The 17067-nt window shown below is 42.3% G+C and overlaps 1 protein-coding gene across 1 annotated transcript; it reads right to left on the bottom strand.

The window, feature by feature from the left end:
• Positions 1–14107: 14107 nt before the first annotated feature.
• On the bottom strand, positions 14108–16600 carry SMIM36 (small integral membrane protein 36). The gene is made up of 2 exons (XM_082706752.1): positions 16052–16600; positions 14108–14659 (listed from the first exon to the last, which is right to left on the bottom strand). Exon 1 carries the CDS (start codon positions 16503–16505, stop codon positions 16224–16226), a length of 282 nt encoding a protein of 93 aa, XP_082562878.1. The 5' UTR covers positions 16506–16600; the 3' UTR covers positions 14108–14659; positions 16052–16223.
• Positions 16601–17067: the final 467 nt, after the last annotated feature.

Raw genomic sequence — 17067 nt, 5'->3', positions numbered from 1 at the left:
CATAGTGTCTCATAGGTCATGGGTGTTTGACAAATTCTTTTTTTTTTTTTTTTAAGATTTATTTATTTATTTGACAGAGAGATCACAAGTAGGCAGAGAGGCAGGCAGAGAGAGAGAGTGGAGGAAGCAGGCTCCCTGCTGAGCAGAGAGTCAGATGCGGGGCTCGATCCCAGGACCCCAGGATCATGACCTGAGCCAAAGGCAGAGGCTTTAACCCACTGAGCCACCCAGGTGCCCCTGTTTGACAGATTCTTACTGAATGGCCAAGTGAATGAAATAAGCCCGTTATTTATCCTCTGCACTGGTCCATACTACACTGTTGACACAGAGAACCCTGGGGGCTCTGGGGGAAATAGGAATTTAGAAGCCAAGATACTCATATGAAAAATTAACACTGATTCTTTTCCCCTTAGCGGAGTAACAATTTCCCCTCTTCTTAAAATGTGGGACCTAAAAGAGATGGCCTCTCACAAAGGAAGAGAAAGCCATGGAGTATCATCATGGAGTATCATCATGTCCTTAGGTCTGTAGCACACTTGCTGGACATCTGCGGTTTGTTGTTTCTTTCCTTCCTTCCTTCCTCCTCCTCTCATCTCCTCTCCTCTTTCTTTTCTTTCTTTCTCTTTCCTCCCTCCCCTTCTTTCTTCCCTCCTTCTTTCTCCTTTTATTGAAAGAGAGAGAGAGAGAGAAAACACAAGTGGGAAAGGGACAGAGGGAGAGGGAGCGAGAGAATCTCAGGCAGACTCCCCACGGAGCATGGAGCCTAATGCAGGGCTCCATCTCACGACTCCAAGATCATGACCTGAGCTGAAATCAAGAGTCGGACGCTTAACTGACTGAGCCACCCAGGCACCCCTGCAGTTTGTTGACTCTTAACAGAAAGTAGTATAATAACATCTGGTACTGGTATAACATGCAGGTTCCCAAATGCTTTAATATACCCAATTTCTCTTGGCTGCCGTAACAAAGTATAGGGGCAGGTAGGACAGAGGTTATTCTTGCTTTTCAGATGAAGAATCTGAAACTCAGTGAACGAACAAAAATGCACTAGGTTACATGAGAAGAGGTAGAACTGGGATCATTTTTGCCAGCTCTCAGTCTAGCACCTAAGCCAGTAGAACACACAGAAATGACTAATTCAAATCTTTCTCGTTTGGTTTAGCTCAAGTGTGCTTTTGCATCTTGAGCACCCAGGGTAAAGGTTGATTCTACCGTTCATTTTGTATTGTATTGTTAGGAATAATTTTTATTGTTAGAAATAATGTGATGATTAATTCTTTGTATCAATTTGTGTAGGCCATGGGACCCAGATATTTGATCAATCGTCAGTCTAGATGTTGCTGTGAAGATATTTTTCAGATGAGATTAACATTTAAATTAGTAGGCTCTGTGTAAAGCCTCTCCCCAAAACTCTCCCAAATGTGGGTGGGCTTTATCCCATCAACTGAAGGCCTTAAGAGAAAAAGATGGAGGTCTCCCAAGGAAGAGGAGGGCTCTCCTGCTCCTAGAAGCTTTTGGACTTGTGTTACAACACCAACTCTTCTCTGGCTTACCAGCCAGCTTGCTTGCGCTGCAGATTTTGGACTTGTCAGTCCCCAGTTGTGTAAGAATATTCCTTAAAATAAATCTATCTCTCTCTGTGCATACACATTCTATTGGTTCTGCTTCACTGGAGAACCCTGACTAATAAACACAGCTCCTAATTTATGAGGGTAATTTGTTTTATAGATGTATTTAAATTAAATATATACGAAGTTGATGAATTCATAAGGATACCAAACTTTTTATTTATGTGTGTATATAGATATACATACATTATTTATATATAAGATATTAATAAAATAAGGTTTTATTTATATCTTATATATAAGATTTTACATAATATATAAAATATTATATAAATATATAAAATATATACATATTTTATGTATATATATGTATAAAATATGTATATATGTTAAGATTTTATTTATTTATTTGTCAGAGACAGTGAGAGAGAATGAGCACAAGTGGAGGAGGAATAGCAGGCAGAGGGAGAAGCAGGCTCTCTGCTGAACAGGGAGCCCAATATGGGACTCAATCCCTAGACCCTGAGATCATGACCTGAGCCAAAGGCAGATGCTCAACTGACTGAGCCACCCAGATGTCCCAATACCAAACGTTTTTAAAAAGAAAGAGAAAAAAGAAATCTCCCCATCAGAAAATAAGCAAACAAGTAAAAAAGTTCGAAACACACAAAAAAACCCTGGACACCATCGGAAGTAATTACAGTTTCAACTTCTTGCTCTGCTCTGAAAATTGACCATTAAAAGGAAAGAGACAAGCATTTATCTGTCCTCCCTGTATAAACTGTACTAGAGAGTCCTAATTAATGAGGAACATTCCTCTTCTTCTTCTTCCTCCCCTTCTTCTTCTCTCCCCCGCCTCAAGCTCCTCCTCCTTCTTCTTCTTCTTTTAGAGAGAGAGAGAGAGAGGGTGTGGGAGAGTTCAAGGGAGAGGGTGAGAGAGAATCTTGAGCAGGCTTCATGCCCAGTGTGGAGCTGGAAGCAGGGGTTGGTTTCAAGACCCTGAGGTCATGACCTGAGCTGAAATCAGGAGTGGGACACCCAACAGACTGCGACACCCAGGGACCCCAAGGGACATTCTTCTTTACAAAAGAATTCCATTCAACAAATATGGAAGGAATGATAGAGTTGGAACTATTTTCTAACCTCGAATACAGTAATGCAGATGATGATCAACAATGGGTGAAACCATGAGATGAAAGGTTGATGAAGAACTTTACAATGGCTTGATCATGCTGCCATCACCTGAATCCACTTGTCAATTTGAGTATCACTAAACGTGGGGCAATCAGACATCGTGTAACTCCTTACATGAGGCAGTATACACCAAACAGAGATATTTATGAAGAATTCTTGCCAAAAAAAGAAGTTGAACCTGAATCAATCCTTTAACTAACTTCAATGTAGAGGAAACAGAGCAGCTAGAAGAACAAATTAAAGAAAATGATCAGACAAATGAGCAAACCCCAAATAGATAGGGTGACCAAGAACGAAAAGGGTGTTATTCATGATTATACTGGGTCAAAAAACTGACCGGGACTGTTCCATGCAAAATGGGAGGAATGGTCATTGTAAGAATTTGGTACCTATTTTTGGGTTTGCTGATTACAGTGACATGGCCCAAATTTTCTCACCTATTTCCTTCTTTGGGCCTTTAATAAACATCCCAAAGTCTGTCTGCTGAGTCAGACCAGGACACTAGTTCCATGTCAGCTGAGTCTGCTCTAGAAACTGAAAAAACTACCCCCTGTGGTCCTCGCAGGCATACATCTTCTCTGGCCCCCAGGCAGAGGCATCCCGAGGCCCGTGTGTTGGCATGGAAGCTGCTTTATGAAAGGCTCCTCCAAAGGCCCCTTGCCTTTCTTTTAAATACTTGCACAGGTTCTACAGAAAAATTGGAAACTGCACCTAAGTAAAAAGAAAACAATTTTCACAACTGCCAAGGGCTCAGGACCGCTAATATTTAAGCACATGTCCTTTTAGAGATACTTACGTTTATTTCTTGTTTGGTACTGTAATGGAATCATGGTGTATTTGCCCTTCAGGAATTTGCCTTTTTCATTAATATTCTATCATTACGGCATTACCACATTAATGAATTCATCGCTACAATGAATGCATACTCTGCCATTGTAAAGGTGCACCATAATTTATTAAACCATTCCTGGTTTTGAACATTTAGCTTGTTGCCAACATTTTGCTCTTTATTCATCTTTGTATGTACCTCTTATATACGTATTCGGTTTTGTGTTTTTTTCCACAGAAGAAATTTCTGAAAGTAGAACTGCTGGGTCAAAAGGCTTTCACATTTCAAAGCCTTTTGGCATGTATGTCTGATCCATTGGCTCTATAAATAGCTGGTGTGGATGTATATACTCAGCAACAGCCTATGGGCAACCACCTTTCTTCATCATTGTTGTCGTCGTCATCATCATCATCATCATCATCACAGCTAATATTTCTTGAGCTCTTCCAATGGACCCAGCAAAAGTCTAAGCATTTTATTCATAGCAGCACATTTAATTGTCACAATCCCTCTGTAGTACTGTGATGATTCAAAATGTATGATGGGGAAACTGATTGTCATGCACAATTATGTTTTAAAAAACCCAGAGGAGCGCCTGGGTGGCTCAGTGGGTTAAACCACTGCCTTCAGCTCAGGTCGTGATCTCAGGGTTCTGGGATTGAGTCCCGCATTGGGATCTCTGTTCAGCAGGGAGCCTGCTTCCCTCTCTCTCTCTGCCTGTGTTTCTGTCTACTTGTGATCTCTGTCAAATAAATAAATAAAATCTTTAAAAAAAAATAAAAACAAACAAACCCAGAAGTATGTGAATGAAAAAAGTAAAAATAAATAAATAAATCCCCATCTTAAAATCCCACTCCATTGAGTAGCCACTGTTAAAAGTAACTGTACTTTTCCAAAGGAACTGTACTTTGAAAACACAGGAGAGATCTTACTCCATGTTCATCAAACTCCTCTGCTGATCAGTGTTGTTCTTCTAACAACATATTGTAGTCATCTTCCCATGGCAGTTCGTGTAGTTTTTCCTCATTCCCTTTTAGGTTGCATGACGTTTCATTGTAGGAATGGGCCACATTGGCTCATATGTCCCTCTCATCACCCCAAGAAGGGTGCAAGTTTTGTAAGTCTGTAACATGACTCTGGAGCATTCAGCAAGGTCTGAGCTCATAGTGAGCACAGAATAGAATTGCTTTCTTTGGATGGTATATTTTCTTTTCTTTTCTTTTCTTTTTAAATATTTTATTTATTTATTTGACAGAGATCACAAGTAGACAGAGAGGCAGGCAAAGAGAGACAGAGAAGCAGGCTCCCTGCTGAGCAGAGATCCCAATGCCAGACTCGATCTCAGGACCCTGGGATCATGACCTGAGCCGAAGGCAGAGGCTTTAACCCACTGAGCCACCCAGGTGCCGTGGGTGGTGTATTTTCTCCAAATATCTAGGTATATTAGAGCAGTTGACCATCTGAGAAATGCCACCCTATGCACATTATCAATCCTTAGTCTTCATTCGAAGCCTTTAGCAACTGACAGCAGTTGGTTATGTGTTTTGGGGGGAGTCATGACACCTTTGCTGTTTACCAATTAGTTGATCGTCCAAAGTATCTCAAGAAGAGTGGAAGACCACCAGAAAGGCACCTGGGTACTGACCATGCCAGCCAGCAGGGTACTTTTCCTTTCTGCATCCCTTCACTGTTGCATTAGAGGCTCCGACTGATGAGCCACGAGGGTCCTACCTAGCTTGGAGGTCCTATGGATTCATAAGCCAGAGTGAAGTCCACCTCTGTGAGACACATGGTAGGAATGGGCAACAGTTCACATTCCCCGAAGAATCATTTTTACTCTTGGCATGGGCACTTGCCACTTTTTAAGGTGAAAAATTTCAGAAAGAAGATCATATGATATGGTCTGAAAATGGGAGTGACAGTAGCCAGATTTGCCAAATGGTCTCCCAGAAGCAGGGCAGGAGAAAATGGGTCTATGCTATCTACACAATTCATGATCTCTGGCTTAAAGAATTTTCCAAATAGCTCTGCAACCACCATTTGGAATGCTCTGTTACAAGGGTACAAGAGATCCAATAACTAGGGTCATATGTAAATTCACTTGTTTTATTTAGAAAATGGGAAAAGATACCAAGTTACACAATACTGTGATAATTAATATGTAGTGTGTATATATATATATATATATATATATATATATATATATATGTATATATATGGCAGAAAATGCAACAAAATAGCATAGCGATTTTTCTCTGGGTAATGGGATTATGGATGGTTCCTATTTTCTTCTCTACGCTTTGCTCAGAGTTTCCCCAAATTTCTTTTATAATCAGAAAAAATATATCAGAAAAATAATTGCAATTATTAGTAAAAACCAAGCATACAGTTACACTAAATGCTGCTGGAGGTCATTTTGGGTAGTTAGCATCAAAATCATCATCATCATCATCATCATCATCATCATCATCATCATCTCTTTCTTTTCCTTTTCCATAGTTTTCAGGCTTACCAAACAAACAGATTCATTTTAGGAGGACAAACAACCCCACTAGGACAGTAGCCTATCCCAAATTCATTCTCTCCTTCCAAGGAACCCTGATTTAGGGGGGGCAGTGTCAATGTACCCAGCAAAAATCTGCATCTTCCAGCTTTCCTTGGGTATAGGAACAGATAGTTGACGTTCTAACCAATGAAATCTAAGTAGAAGTTGTTAAGTAGGTCTCTTACCTGACTCGTTTGTGCCCATTCGCCCTTCCCCTCCATTCCTCTCCCTGCCTGGAACTCAGACAAAAGGTCTGGAGCTGCAGTAGCCATCTCGTAATGAGAAGACAACCTCATGGATGGAATCATGAAGTAAAGCTAGTGGAACAGAAGTGAAGGTACCTGGAACAATGGGGCCATCTTGGAATTACTGTACCAGGATGAACAATTCCCCTCCCAACTTCGGGATGCAGGAGAGAGAACAAAGTTCCAATCGAGTTTTGCCATTGTATCTTGTGTCTTTGTTAATCATAACCAAATACAAATTCTAACTAATACACACACTTAAGAAAAAAAGAACAACTTTTTAATTCTTAACCACTGTGACCATCTTCAAACCTTCTTTTAGGGGGAAGACAAGGTTTTAGGGGGAAGGCAATTGAAATTCACTCAGGATGGACATAAAAGGCAATGTTCTACTAAAAATTAAGGGCTGAGGCTTCCATAAATCTAATCTGTTTCACATTGTCAACGTTCCATGCATGGTGGTGAGTTCATTGCTTTTTTTAACATTACATTTGGGGACAATAAGTTTACTAATACATCCCAGAAAACTAGGAAACCAATGCATCACCATATGCCTACACTGAGGCCATTTGTCATGGTTTATGCTCTTTCCAAAGAGTGCAAAACAGACTTTGACTTGAAGAAGCACCAACATGGGGATAGTTAGTTGAAATGTCAGCTGGAAAACATGTTAGACAATGGGATATGTGCATGCATCCTGTGGAAGGAAAGGACTCAGCCCTCTCTTAAGCTTCCCTTTGCAGCTCCCTGATCAACAACAATGCCCCAGATGGAGGTAGTTTTCAGGACAAATCCTCCTGTCCCTAGTTGCTTCATTCTGAAAGATGAGGATGGGAAGGGAGGAAAGGTCAGGAAAAAGGAAAGATGTAGGGTCGACATGGCCAGAGCTGGAAGACCCCTGGAAAGTTGCATTAACTTCAGTGCCTTTTTTTTTTTTTTTTTTCCAGTTGAGCAAATAAGGCTGAACGCCTCCCATGAAGTTAGTGACTGGGTAGTCCTCAGTCTGTCCCATAGAAATAGAAATATGGATAAGAAGCAAGCATGGAGTTGTGGACAGTATCAAGTCCAAGAGGGAGCTTCAGCCACTGTCCTGAAGCCTCCACCGGAAAAGTGGAAGTTAGGGTGATCATGTGGAACTGGGGGGTTCTCATCTCCATTGATCTGGCTGCTCGGCCCTCCTTTTCACAGTGCCTTGGAGATGGCTGTGTGACAGCCCTGGCATCTTTTCCAGCACCCATTCATTAGAAGATATCTTCTGCATCCCCAGCCATCCACGCTCAGGACATCAGAGCAGCCCAGCTGCCTTCCTGCTGTGTCTGGGGTACTTTGCAACCACAGAAGAGTAATTCCTATTCTACAGCTGAAGTAAGAATTCTCCTTTCTTTTTCCAACAAAGCCATCACCAAAGGACAGAGGTTTCCTGATGTGTTTAGTCCTTTACTGGGTGGTACGGAATGCTGAAACACATATAAGATACTCAGTCTTTTGTTGGAGGCATTTAAGATCTTGCCAGCAAAGAGAATTCAGAAGAGATGAATAGGATTTGCAAGCCAGCAGAACTCACCTTTGCATATTTAAAAAAAAAAAAAAAAACAAAAACCTCATTAAGGAATGCTGCCAAAACATATTTAGCAATACGAAGATCTAGTTCAAACTTGAAAATGATTGCTTTTTATTTAAAAAGAAATATTTCCATGGGGCGCCTGGGTGGCTCAGAGGGTTAAAGTCTCTGCCTTCGGCTCAGGTCATGATCTCAGGGTCCTGGGATCAAGCCCCACATCGGGTTCTCTGCTCGGCGGGGAGCCTGCTTCCTCCCTCTCTCTCTCTGCCTGCCTCTCTGCCTGCTTGTGATCGCTCCCTGTTAAATAAATAAATAAAGTCTTAAAAATATATATTTTAAAAAGAAATATTTCCTCGATCATGTTCTTAGATGGGGTTCCCATCCCCTCTTCCAGAGCGAAACATAAGGTTAGTTGGACAGGGGGAGTAGAATGGAGGTAGATTATTCATTCCCGTTACAGACAGAATCAGGAAGCAGTGCAGTAAAGTGGTGTGGAGTAGTTGTCTCTGAGTGAGATGTACAGAAAGGTCTGTATAATGTACATATATGCATATGCACATATGTGTATATATCATGCACAACTCTATACATGTTTAAATAATTTCAGTATATAAACGTATACTTATTTAGATAGACACAGTACACACACACACACACACACACACTCAGAGGTAAGTGCTAAAATCATCTTTACGGAAAGGGATGCAGGCTCAGTCATGTTTGGAAGCCTCTGGTTTGGAGAATGGGCTTTAGAGTCTCCACTGCCAAAATATATAAGATTGGGAAAACAATAGTACCTCTTAGCATTGTAGTGAAGGTTCTGATGATATGTACAAGGTGCTTAGAGGTTTTTCCTTCTACTTGGCAAGCTTCACGAGCACAGGTCATGTGCACAATGTATCCTCCTGGGCCTGGTGGGAGACCCCGGCAAAGCAGATGCTTTACAAATATTTGTCAGATAGGGAAGTGGTCAATAAATATATGCAGTTGCTTTCCCATTAACTGAAACTCTGCCGTATCTGTGCCGTACCAGCAACAACATAGGAGCGCACAGAAGTGCAATCACTCCCTATATAAAAATCAGCGAATCATTCACAAACTTAGTTTATTTTTAGTGAAAGTGATTTTTGGCACACCTCGTAACGGGTGGTGGTTTCATCGGTATGCTATGGCCCCACCCACGAACTAGCTGTTTACTTATGATACCTTGCGATCTAATCGGATTGGATTCATGAGACATGTTCCTACAGATCACTGAATAAACAGTTTTTCCTTATAAAACCCAAACGAGGTAAATGAGAGAAAATGAATGTAAAGTCTAAGAACAGAAGAGATGTAGGTTAAATATCCGGAGACTTTTCTGATGGCGAGGGTTATCAGATTCAGCCTTGTTGACATGGACAAAACCAGCTGTCCTTATCTGGATCTGCTTTTCGCCCTGAGCAGGTGTATCATGACTATCACATGTTAGTTTTTCTCCAACATTTTATTATAATACTAGTTTTCCTCCTGCCCCTAACGGCAAGCAGCTTTTCACTGATTAACTGCCATGATAGTAAAGGTCTTCATCAATTCTGACAATTCAGTTCAGATCCCAAATTCCATGGCCACGTTTTCGCTGAGTCACTCTTGAGCAATTTTAAGCCCTCCTTCGGAGCAATACACTTTTCTTTCCCTTGGGTCCCCTTTGTCCTTCCAAACCACGTCCTCACCTTTCTAATATTTCCTGAACCTTGCACTTCTGTCAACTTTAGACTACAGCCGAGGCCACCAGGCTGTAGAAGTGTCAGAGGACCGGCAGATCCCAGCAGGTGCCTAGTGTTGTGTTTAGTTAAATAACAGCTGAGTCTACAGAAGTCTTGAAGGCAAAAATAAATACGTGCGGACAACTTCACATTATCTTGGGAGGATGTGAAATCGCTAGGACCTTTCTCAATCCTGGTGTCACAAAGCCCTTATCTGAAACACTGACAGCCCAAGAAGGTTAAAGTCCAAAGGAACTCTTACAACAGAGATAGATAAGACAGGCTTTCTGAGTTTCTATAGTTCAACCATGAGTATTCCCAGAGAGGATGAAGTCACGAGTAGAAGGCCATCCTTGATGATCTTCAGCTGTACTGGACTTTATCTACCCTCTAGTTCTTGGGGACTTGCCCTAATCAAGAGGATTGTTGGGGCGCTTGGGTGGCTCATTCAGTTAAGCGTCTGCCTTTGGCTCAGATCACGATCCCAGGGTCCTGGGATCAAGTCCTGCGTCAGGCTCCCTGCTCAGCGGGGAGCCTGCTTCTCCCTCTGCCCATCCCCCCAACCCTGCACCCAGCTCGTGGGCATACTCTTTCTCTCTCAGATAAATAAATAACATCTTTAAGAAAAAAAGGACTGTGTTATTTGGTGCTTCCATACACGTAAAAGAGTGGGAGACATTCACAAAAGTGTGGACTTCCTGCATCCATCTTGGTGAATCACTCCATTACTCTGCATACATTTTGGGCACCCTTGGAATGATAGGGCAAACTCGGGACTGAGTCAGAATCTGTGGATTCTGTTAATCCTACTCCGCTGATTGAAAGGTTTATACAAGACAATCTGAAGCTCTCTCTTCTCCAAAATAAGAATAATTGTTCCTCCCTCTGTGAGCTGTCCTTTAATCTTAAATAATGAGCCACACACTCACTAAGTGGTTTTTAAGGTATCTGTGGGACACTACAGACATGTAACCTATACGTCCTATAGTCTGGAAGGATTTGGATTCTTTAAGGCTAGTTCTGACTTTTTTCTCCCCTTTAACCTGATAGATTTGCACATGGACTCCATAACATCTTTTCTTTGTGACGTGTTCCTTGGTCCTTTTTAATAGAACAGAGAGTTCCTCACTCTTAACAAAATTATCCTTCATATTTTATCTAGCAAAACCACAAGCACATTTTCTTCCTGGAGACATTTTTTCCCCCGTATTCTACCCTCCTTAAAAGTACAACAAAATGTTACTCTGCTTCTGCAGGGTCGATTTCCTAGGAAACTCTGGCAAAGCTCGGCCTTCTAGCTTCTGTCCATGGCCCAGCTCAGCATGCTGTCACATCCAAAGGAATAACATCACCGACCCCTAAAGGGCCTTGAAATGGTAAGCATCCGCTCACGAGTACTGAACATTCCCTTTAGCCGCTGTATTAGTCTGTGAGGGCTGTCCTAACAAGGCATCACAAACTGAGGGCTTCAACAACAAAAATGTATCGTCTTACAGTTCTGGTGCCTACAGGTCTCAGGTCAAGGTGTCCACGAGAGCTGTCCCTCCAAAGGCACTGCGGAACGATCTCCTCTCTTTACCCGCTGGTAGCTTCTTAGCAAGTGGTCACATGACTCCTGTCTTCTTCACATGGTGCTCTTGCGAGCAGTCAGGGCCCAGATACCCCTTTATTATAATGACACCCTTTATACTGGATTAGGGGTCCGCCCTACTCTAGTAGGACCTGTATTAACTAATTACGCCAGTAATGATCTATTTCAAAACAAGATCGCTTCAAAATAAGTTCTGAAGTACTGGGGTAAAGACTTCAATGTATGGCTTTGGGTGGGGGGGTGGGAACAAAATTCAGCCCATCACAGGCACTTGACCATATTTCCAAATTTCTACAGCATGTGGCAACTCTCAACCATGCACTCCTGCTTCCCGGTGCACCCATCAATGAGCCTGGACCTGCCGGTGCTAACCAGGGCTTCCAGGCGATAAGGTCCTCCTACTTATTTTCCCCGCATCAACCGGCATAACGATGGCCTTCCTTTTGTTGAAATCCTACCTACGACAGATACTTTATATATACCATTCTAAGCCTCACTAGCGTTAGCACTGCCCTCATTTTTAAGGTGAGGAAAAAGGCTTAGGAAGGTAACGGATGTCCCAAAGGCTCGACAGCAGTGACAGAGCATTTCCGGTACAAGGCCCATCTTAGACCACTCCATCCTGGCGACTTCTGGAACACCAGAAGGTAATGTTCTGGCTAAATTACAATAATTTAATTTTTGCTCTGATGGAAACTATGGTCATCTTATTCAGAGGAGAAAATCTGAAAGGCTGTTAGATTATTTAACGGACTATAGTTCATAGCCGCTTGTAGGTACACGGTTCTAGGATGGGGGAGAGGCAGTGTGGGGCAAGCATGAGCTGACTACTGTTCTGAACACACTGGGAAAAAACAGGTGGCAGAAAACCACACATTTAGAAGGGAGCTCAAATCCTGCCTCCTACGTGTACCAGCTGGTGGCCTTGGACAGGCTCTGGGGCTTCCCTCAGTCTCCATTTCCTTATCTTTAATAGGTTTGCCTTGTGTCTATCTCATAGCGGGGGAGGAGGGTTAAAGGAGATATGAATAAAAAGTATTTGGTATGTAGCGGATTCATGATACATCTACATGCTCTTCCTCCCTCTCTCCCCTTGAAAGCATTTGGTTTGTGTCCTTCCCACAGCTATCATCTGAAATGGGCTACAATCTTGCATTTGCTTTAATAAAAATGGTGCGTGATGGGAGAATAATGTATTCAAAGGAGGTGGACTAAGGACATCTTAATCCCATAAGGAAACAAAAAAACAAGGCCGTCTTTGAATGTTAAAGGGACTTATGGTTCCAGCCAGCCAGCCATTCCACCAGCTTTGAAAACATTAGTTACAACTTCCCAGCTGTGCCATGAATCATTCCACTGGGAAATAAGGCTTTATTTAAAAGATAAGAAATAGGGGCTCCTGGGCAGCTCAGTGGATTAAGTGCCTGATTCATGATTTCTGCTCAGGTCACGATCTTATGAGTCAGGCTCTGTGCTCAGTGGGGAGTCCGCTTGTCTGTCTCCCTCTGCACCCCCCCTTCACTCCCTCTTTTTTTCTCTCTTTCTCAAATAATAAACGAATAAATCTTTTTTTCAAAAAGAAAAGATAAGGAATAAATCAAGAAGTTTTAAAATACCAGCAGGTAAGAGATGGTGCTGTAGAAAGAGCACTGTGAGGGGTCGGGTTTCGAGGGAAAAGGGTCTAACAGGGTGTTAGTCCGAGCTCTGAAGTCAAGTTCTCTTGGGGACATCACTCTGCTTTCCAGGCTGATCTCCTCATTGGCAAAATTCTGAAGGGAGTTTCTCGTTCTCATAAGATTCTAAGCATACATTCTAGACAGAAAAGATTGTTTTAAATGCTGGGAAGCCCGTTCCTCACGGTAGAACACACAAATGGAATGAACCACAAATCGAATGAAACAGAGGCTTGGAAAAGCTTGATACCTCCAATTCCCACATTCACTTTAGAGTCTTTACAATTTCCTTCTTTGGGGTCTCTCCCCTGCCTTTATTTCTGTTCCCTTTATCTGTTGTTGTTACTACTATTTTTTAGTGTTTTTTGTTTTTGTTTTTTCGTTGTTGTTCATCTTCTCTCTTGGGATTTATTTTTCTTTTCTTTTTTTTTTTTTTAAGACTTTTTTATTTATTTATCAGAGAGAGAAAGCGAGCACAGGCAGAGGGAGAAGCAGGTTCCCTGCCAAGCAAGGAGCCCAATGTGGGACTCGATCCCAGGACGCTGGGATCATGACCCGAGCCGAAGGCAGCTGCTTAACCAACTGAGCCATCCAGGCGTCCCAAGGGATTTATTTTTCTATACTGAATCTCTGTTAGTCTGTCCTCTTCAACTGTCCCCATTATGGAATTGAAACATAAGTGAAAACATGTCCATTTAAAAACATGTTAAATGGATGTTTGCTTTATAGTCTGAACTTTAAAATTGGAAGAATCAAACATTTTATATTTCTCTCCCTCAAAAGGCTAAATTAAATTATTATCACTTTTTTTATGGTCAACTTTTTTTTTTTTTTCTCCACTGATACATTTTTGTGTGCCCTGATATGTATGTTCCCCTGACAGGGAAAAGAAATAAGAAGGTTAGCCCAGGTAAAGCTCATGTTAGGGAAAGGGCAGGTTCTCAGAAGTTACTTGCTTGTGAATTTACTGACTTTCCTGTTCATTTTATATTTTCATTAGTAAAGCGAAGATGATTTCTTAACCATAAAAGGAAAAAAAAAAACCCGCTGCGGGCTTTTCAATATAATTTTAAAATCACATATTTAAGAGAAAACATGACTTTCTGATAAAATATGAACAAAATTTGAAAACAGAATAATGGGGATTATCTTTATTTGTGTTATGGCTACTTAACAATCCAAAGGCAAAACCATGCCTGTCACTGAAATTGGCAGAGCAGGCATGATCCGGTCCCTCCCCTTCAGTTTTCAATAGGATAAATTGAGATGGCATGTCTCACTTTTTCTCGACAGTTTTGGAAACGGTTAGACTTTCATAGTCAATGAACTCCACAATTTCTGCTTCCGAGCTCTCTTTACACCTTTCTGTCTATCTAAAATGCCATTTCCTATCTTACCTTCAAGCCTGCAACATCCCTTAGTCCTTCTAGAAAACAGCTCCTCATTTTTCGGAATGCATAATCTTATCTTTGATGCCTGAGTCCAAGATGAAATGGGCCAGTCAACATTATTTAAATGCTGCCTGATCCCCTTCTGTGCCTTAGGCGCTCGTGTCTCCATGGTCTTCTGCACTCTGTGTGGACTTCTCACAATGCCATGCTTTCTTGTCCTCCTTCGGAGAGGCCATGCCTGACTCTGTCTTTATCAGGCTGCAAAGATAGGACGGCCGCAGTCACGACACCATGTCTTTGTTATTTCCACATGGGGCCTGACTGGAAGAAGGGGTTTCATAAATCACCAAGTCAATATACAAGTCACTGTGAGCGCAGGGAAAGGAGGATTCATAACAACATAAAGTGGAAGTAATAATTCAAAATCAGAGAAACAGATGAGTGAGCAGGGAAACAAATGTGTTAGTTAATAGCAACAAAGAAAAGGAGAGAGACGCGCGCGTGTGAGCCGTGTTCAGAGGGCGGGAGAACTGAAACACCAAAGCTATGGGACCTCGACATTTTGTGGTGAGTCTTCAGTAACCTTGGATTGGAACAGGATTGGAGTTTGAGCTTCTTGATGAGAAGTATGAGAGGAAATAACATTAATAATATTAATAATCATTAGTAATTAGCTAACTAAAGGTACAAAGCACTGTCTTGAGGGCTTTTAGTGAAATTACTCATTTAAATACCCCATACAGCCTATAGATCCTGCTACTAGCCTTGGGGCACACAGAGATGGCTTTGGTCACCCATCTAGTAAGTGGAGGAGATAGGGTGTGAACCCAGGCTCCAAGCTTTGCCGGTTAGCCACTGTGCTCTATGATTACTGTGTTCCCCATACTGACTCACAGGGGAATAGAAGGTGAGCAGTGGTGTGTATAAAAAGAATAATAATAACTTCAAGTCTGGAAAAGTTCAATGGTTGCTTTGGAGAGAGAGAATCTGCTAAGTACAGGGTAGATGCAAGTTAGTCTCATTTCTCATTATACAGACATAGAGATACACAGACACAGACACATACATACACACACACTATTGTATTTTGTTTTTTAAACCCTTTGAAGGGGAGTCGAAGATGCTACCCCAAAATATGACGTTTTGGCCTGTTGATTATTTTGATTTAAAGTTCCTTAAAAGAGAACGAGTGTAAGAAAGAATAGTCTGGCCCTCCTTGGTCCCCCTAAAAGCAGGGAATAAATCTCCCATATGAAAGCTACCCTCCTGTACCTGGGGGGGAGACTTGTTATTTCCTTACTAATTTACTGCCCCAAACCCAAATTTCTTTGCCTTGTCAATTCTTCATACATTTATCTTTTTTTTTTTTTTTTTTTTTTGGTCTAAAGGACATAAAAGCTGTCTGCTCTGGTCACTTCTTTGAGCTTCGTATTTTTTTATGGGGCTCCCATAGGTTAAAAATTAAATTTATTTTTTCTCCCGTTCATATGTTTTATGTAAATGTAATTACTGGACCAGCCAAAGAACCTAGAAGGGAAGAAAAAGAAAGAAAAGAGTTTTCTACCCCTGCACCTTATTCAAATGTCAGTCTCTCCTAGAAATGGCAAGGACAGCATCACCAGGAAGGGCCCAGCAACTTCACTATACAATAGTATTAATGAGATTTTGCATCTAGAGAACTTGACCGAAGGCCACCTTGGGCTTCTTACCTTAAGTGGATGCTTCGTCCCCAAAGAGGGTGATGAGAAAGTAGAAGGTAGGGCAGAGCTCCCACTCTCAGAGCCAAGCAGGACTGGCGGTACCCTGAGAGAACCGCAACCACGTGGAGAACAGTTCATGCCGAATGTCTAGTGCTCTCTCCCCAGGCCCCCTCAGCCAGCCTCACACCATTGTGCTTTTCTTCCCTAGTAGAGCAGGATCCCCAAAATGAAGGCTGGGCCTCCTTGCCCAGGGGTCCTCGGAAGTACTCTGCTGCATCACCAGCAAGCGGATGGAAGGCTGGGCATCAAGGGTGGTCTCGGGAGCGTACTCCTTACTGGGGTCCTTGCCTCGGCAGTCATACAGCACGCAGGAGATGAGGAACACCAGAAGCAAGATGACGTAGCTGGCTACTAGGATGATCAGGTTCAAGGTGACAGGGTCAATCTCCAAGTAAAACTCCATCACGTCTCTCACGGTTAGGAAGTGGGTCTAGAGAAAGACAGCGGGGCCAGTATGGGGATTGCGGGGAGCAAACCCTAGCTCATTGAAATAGCTACATGGGCTCTGGAGTAAAAATACAATAATCTCCAGTGCTCCAGGAGACCTCACAGATTAAAGCTGCTCGGTTTAATAACTTAAGCTCTTGCTGTTAATACCGCAGCCACCAAAACACAGGAGCTGTCTCTTGTCAATTTACCTCTGCAGAGAGAGACAGAAAGAGATGGTTCAGATGTTATTAAAGTCTGGTATGTAAGCAGAGTTTCCATATAATTCATCATCTAAACATGTGGTTTGACGGAGCGCCTGGGTGGCTCAGTGGGTTAATGCCTCTGCCTTCGGCTCGGGTCATGATTCCAGGGTCCTGGGATCAAGCCCCTCATAGGACCCCAGTAAGGAGTACGCTCCCGAGACCACCCTTGATGCCCAGCCTTCCATCCGCTTGCTGGTGATGCAGCAGAGTACTTCAGAGGACCCCTGGGCAAGGAGGCCCAGCCTTCATTTTGGGGATCCTGCTCTACTAGGG

Source organism: Mustela nivalis (genome assembly GCF_964662115.1).
Source record: "Mustela nivalis genome assembly, chromosome: 17".
Classification (NCBI taxonomy): domain Eukaryota; kingdom Metazoa; phylum Chordata; class Mammalia; order Carnivora; family Mustelidae; genus Mustela; species Mustela nivalis.
This window is presented reverse-complemented; position numbering and strand designations above follow the sequence as displayed.